The following is a 5661-nucleotide window of genomic DNA, read 5'->3' as shown; positions in this document are numbered from 1 at the left end:
TATCTTTTCTTTGGGCAATATGTCCTTTCTTTGGACCTGCAAACCTTTGCTCTCGCCCACATCTAACATGATTCCACCACCATGTTTATCTTCTACTTCCCTCTTCTAGAACTCTGAAGGGACAATTGATTTCTTAGTCCATTTTCACTATCAAAAACAAAACAATTAATAAAATAAATAATAATAAAAAAACAAGTACCGTTCTTAAGACACCTTCTCATACAATTACACAGCATGCAGCAACTGTCATTTTAACTCCCGTCCCAACATTCAGGGACCTGAGTACTCATCCTAGGTCAGGGGTCGGCAACATTTACCACTGAAAGAGCCATTTGGACCCGTTTCCCACAGAAAAGAAAACACTGGGAACCACAAAATCCGTTTGACATTTAAAATGAAATAACACTGCATACAATGTTTTTTTTTGCCTTTATGCTATGTATAAACAAACTATAATGTGTTGCATTTATGAAATCGATGAACTCCTGCAGAGAAAACGAAATTACATTTCTGCATGCAACAAAAACATTTTGAACTCTGAAAAAAAAAGTTGGGTTGAAGGTTACTTTTAAGTAAAACACTCAATGTCTATTTGAGTCCTTCTTGTATTTATGAAAAACGCCGAACTTAAATTGTCCGCCAGCAGCAAACCAAAAATAACGTCAGCCAGCTGTCAACCTGAAAAATAAAAGGACTATTTCACTGAACAATGAAAAAATATGAATATACGTAAAATAATAGGCAAATAAAATATTTATCATACTTGGTTAATGGGATTTCTGCTCCTGGACCTCAGCGCACAGCGTCTGCACATCAGGGCTGTATGACGTCACCTTCATCTTTACACAGGATCGTAAGCTGTCATCTGTGAGGCGTGCGCGATGTTTGTTTTTAATAAAGTTCATGTTGGAGAACACCTGCTCACATACATATGTGGATCCAAAGATCGACAGGACTCCAAGCGCATACTTTTTAATGTTTACATAAATGTCGGGGATAGCATTCCATGTTTTGAACACAAGTTTGTCCGGTTTGGGGAGGTTTTCAATATCACTCCATTTGTGATTCTGAGCAAGAACGGCCTTCTGACGGGCAACATCTTCAAGGTCTGCTGTCAAGCGTCTAAATTTGGACACCCATATGTCTTTGTCGGCTATGTCGGCGAGTTCCATCTCAAGATCAGGTTGACTCACACCTGCCAATGCAGTCGTTTTCAGTAGGGATGGATGGATGCTTAGGGGAGTGACCGGGAAGGATAATGTGTTTTTTTCCTCTCTGAACTCACAGAAGCGTTTCCCAAACGATGTTTGCATTACGATGATTGCAGAATGTAAATACTCTGAATTTATCATGTCGTGAGCTTGTTTGAACTCTCTCAAATTGGGGAAGTGAGACAATGTGCCTTTCTGTAAATCTCTGGCAAGCACTGTCAACTTGCGCTCGAATGCCAAAACATCCTCCAACATGTGCAGGGCTGTGCATCCTTTCCCCTGAAGAGCTGTGTTCAGCATGTTCAGGTGCGCTGTCATGTCTACCATGAAGTGTAGCTTTTCCAGCCACTCTGGCTGTTCCAGCTCAGGAAAGGTGAGCCCTTTGCTGCCCAGGAAAGTTTTCACTTCTTCCAGACACGTGACAAAGCGTTTCAGCACCTCCCCCCTGGACAGCCACTGGACTTTGTTGTGCAGCAGGAGATCAGAATATGTGCTTTCCAGCTTGTCCAGTAACAAACGGAATTGACGGTGATTTAAACTTTTTGCCATTATTTTATTGACAATCTGAATGACAACATCCATTACTTCTGTGCATTCCAGAGGAAATGTTTGAGCGCACAGTGCCTCTTGGTGCAAGATGCAATGAAAAGTCAGCAGCTTTCTGTCCAGCGACTTCTGCAGTAAAGCCACAAAGCCCTTGTGCACTCCTGTCATACTTGGTGCCCCATCAGTAGCTACTGACACCAGGTGGGTGGTCTTTATTCCTTTGGCTCTTAAACAATTCAAGACAGCCTCACAGATGTTCTCCCCCCGTGTTTGGCCTTTTAGAGGTATCAACTCAATCATTTCTTCCTGTGGCCCGGCAGAGTTTACATACCGGCAGAACAGCGCTATTTGTTCAATATCACCTTTGTCTTTAGACTCATCACAGGCAATCGAGTAGGCCACAGCTGAATTGATGTCTTTAATTTGCTGTCTTGTGATGTCTTCTGCCATTTTTATGGTTCTGTCTTTGACAGTCTTTGCAGAGAGGGGCATATCCCTGATTTTCTGCACAATTTCACTCTTGTTTTTAAAGTCCGTGAATAGATGTTCTGAAATCTTAATGAAAGATTCTTTTATATATTCACCATCTGTAAACTGCTTCCCGTGCCTGACTATTTCCTGAGCGGCAACAAAACTAGCATATGTAGTTGATTTTCCAGACTTCATCCACTTCTTGAAATGATTTTTGCTCAGATCAACCTTCTGCATCAGTTCTGAAACGGCTTTTTTTCTCTCATCTCCATCCGGATATTTTTGAGCAAAGGCTGCGTGTTTATTCTGGAAATGTCTTGCGACATTTGACTTTTTGTTGTTTGCTAGTTTCTCATTGCATATTAAGCATACCGGTAAACCAGTCTCGTCAGCAGTGAAAGCAAATGAATCTGCCCACGTATCATTAAACGTTCTGTTTTCTTCAGTCACTTTTCTTTTTTTAGAATTCTCCATAGTTAGCCTACCTTGGATCGAAAAATTAAAGAAATCGCGCACTGGCGGGTGTCAGGCATTGGCAGTGGTGACGTATATTAATAGCGACAAAAACACGTTTTATTTAGATTGTACAAGATCACCATAATCTTCAAATTTAGAATTACATTTCAAAAACTAACGAACTAACATAAGATACATTTTAATTAAATACTCATCATTTATTTTCCAAAGCCACAGCGAGCCGCAGCACAGAGATGAAAGAGCCGCATGCGGCTCCGGAGCCGCGGGTTGCCGACCTATGTCCTAGGATATGCAGCCTTTAATTAGTACTTCCTGTAACCTAGTCCTCTGCATTCAGTGTTCAGGATGGAGTTTCACCAATAGTGGAATGATCAAATGCAAATCGGGTAACTGGCTGATATAAGACTACCATCCACCCACAAGACCTATCATACCCTTCACACATCAACATTTTATTGAACAATTTCACACAAGCACTTATTCCTATATTATTCCTCACATTTATGGCATTCAGTTTTTCTTCTTTCCTGTTCTGGAATTTCAGTTTTTATTCATCTCTTCCATTTACACCTCCCACAGACTTGCCTACTGAGTGCTCACAAAGGATTTCAGCCTCAAACATCGACTGTTTATTCCTCTTCATAGATGCTCCCTGACCTGCTAAGTTCCTCCAGCATTTTGCATGTATTTTTCAGATATACCTTCATTATTCACCAACATTTAACATCCTCTTTCCTCTGTCATCAACTCCACTTTGTGCATTCAATCTGTCCATAGCACTGGCCTTCCTTTTTGTTCTCTCTACCACTCCCTGTTGGCTACTTTTGAATTATTTCCAGTTCTGATAAAGGTTATTTTCACAAAACTTTAATGTTCTTTCTCCACAGATGCTGTTAGACTTTCTGTGTATTTCCAGCACTTCATTTACATTGCACTTCCAGGTATCTTCTTTACAATGGATGTTGTTTGATCCTGTTTCGGGACCAGTTAGTTAGTTCTATCATTCATCTAGGACCAGACTGTAAACTATTCTAAGAATTTGTTGAAGAAAACCATATACTGAAAAGCAATATACAAAAAATTTAAAATTCTCTCTGCATAATTAGCTAAACAACATATTAACAAAAACACATGATTCCTGTCTATGGATAAGACAATATGTTGAAGTAACTTGATCAGCAATCAAAGTATTAAAATAATAATTATAGCAGCAACTTTGACTGAATTACTGTGATTGTGATATTCAGTATGATAATCACCAACCTGTTTAGAGGATGGATTTAGAGTTGTTCTTTAAGTCTTCTGAAATGATCCTAATCAAAATCCTACTGATTAACTGAGACTGCCAATTATATTGGGGCTATTCATCAGTGTACAGCAATCAGTGGTTTAAGAGAATACTTAATTTCAGGTATTTAAATGGCACTTGGACTAAAAACAGATTCTGTTGTTAAAATCTCGAGTGGATTTCTCCCACTAGAGTGAAGAAGCCATTATCTGTAAGCACTTTGCCTCTGAATCTGATGCCTCACAACAAGCATTGAATGACTCACACTCGGATAACATTCCAAAGCAAAGCCAAGAGAATGTTGCTATGCCACAATGCTGGCTTTCAATGAGATGTTCAAACCTTTTGTTTTCTCAGACAAACCTTCATCTAACTTTTAAAAAACCATTTAAAACATAGTATTTCATTTTGGGACTGTGCCAAATGGAACTTGTCATGTTGTCATATTACATCAATGAGCATACCTTAAAATAATTCATTAGTAGTGACCTACAGGGATGTCTCAATGTTATAGAAGTATTTCTGTAGCTACTTTGTCCTTTCTTCCCTCTTTCTCTCTCATCTGGCCCTTTTTCTTCTTCCCTCCTTCCTTGCTTTCCATTCACCATCCCATTCTCTATTTTCTTTTTCACCCTCCTTTTTCTTTTCATCTCCCCTTCTCCCTTTTCTTTCCTTCCTTCCTTCCTTCCTTCCTTCTCCTTCCTCGTTCCCCTCCTCCCTTTTTCCTTCCTGCACTTTTCTTTGTTTTCTCTCTCTTTCTCCAGTCCTCCCTAACCTGCTGCTTCCTTTCCCCTTTTTTCTTACGCCTATTCTTCTCTATCTCATCCCTCCCCTTTTACTTACATGTCCTTCTTGTATCCCTTCTCCTTTCTTGGTGCTTTCTTTCTCTCTCCAATCCTTTCCTTTTATCCTCCTATCTTCTCCACTTTGCATCCATTTCATATACTCCTCTCTCTCTCCCTTCCATTTTATCTTCTCACACTTCCTTGTCATTCCCTACATCTCATTTTCTTCCCCACGCTCATTCTCTTCAAACTTTACGATCTTTTCCATTCTTTTACTGTTATTATGGAAGTATCCTCTAAAAGAGCCACAGAGATAACTATGATTGTTAGTGAGTTAGTAAAACTGAAGCTGGGGAAGCAGGGCCTATTAATAAGTGAACAACACACACAAAATGCCGCGGAAACCCATTAAGTGAAAAAGCATCTATAGAGGGAAATAAACAGACTGAGATACTTTGTCAGGACTTTCAAAAATGGCAAGCATGTAAAGTGATATGGATGTACAGTAGCTAGGAAGGGTTTGGATCATGGAGGACAAAACAGAGTTGAGGCACACTGACATGAGTTTCTGGGGCAAGAGTACGCAGGAACAGTGACCTTACGGGGACAGTTAGTTTTGTGGATTTGGAGTAGATGTTAAAAATGAGCAGTGTGTCTCTAGTGAATCAACAGCATAAGACTTATGCCAGAACTGTATTCATAAGCTTTGTTGGCTTGAAAGCTAATTTTGCATATCAGGAGATCATAGGTGTTAAACTCAGGCACCTTCTAATAATGAAATGCTTTCATGTTTTCATGAAAGAAAACATTATCTATCAGTGGATCCTTCTGGGTAATTTTATAGTTGATTTTTTCTTCTTCGGTTGTCCATCAAAATCCGATG

The 5661-nt window shown here is 39.6% G+C and overlaps 1 protein-coding gene across 1 annotated transcript; it reads right to left on the bottom strand.

The window, feature by feature from the left end:
• Window positions 1-767: 767 nt before the first annotated feature.
• On the bottom strand, window positions 768-2702 carry LOC140732669 (general transcription factor II-I repeat domain-containing protein 2A-like). The gene has a single exon (XM_073055358.1). The coding sequence runs from the start codon at window positions 2700-2702 to the stop codon at window positions 768-770; it is 1935 nt and encodes a 644-aa protein (XP_072911459.1).
• Window positions 2703-5661: the final 2959 nt, after the last annotated feature.

The sequence above is a fragment of the Hemitrygon akajei genome, chromosome 9, assembly GCF_048418815.1.
Source record: "Hemitrygon akajei chromosome 9, sHemAka1.3, whole genome shotgun sequence".
NCBI classification, from domain to species: domain Eukaryota; kingdom Metazoa; phylum Chordata; class Chondrichthyes; order Myliobatiformes; family Dasyatidae; genus Hemitrygon; species Hemitrygon akajei.
The sequence above is the reverse complement of the archived record's forward strand: the minus strand, read 5'-3'. Positions and strand labels throughout refer to the sequence as shown.

Coding starts and splice junctions, on each gene's coding strand:
- LOC140732669 (XM_073055358.1), bottom strand. CDS start 2,702: ATGGAGAATTCTAAAAAAAGAAAAGTGACTGAAGAAAACAGAACGTTT.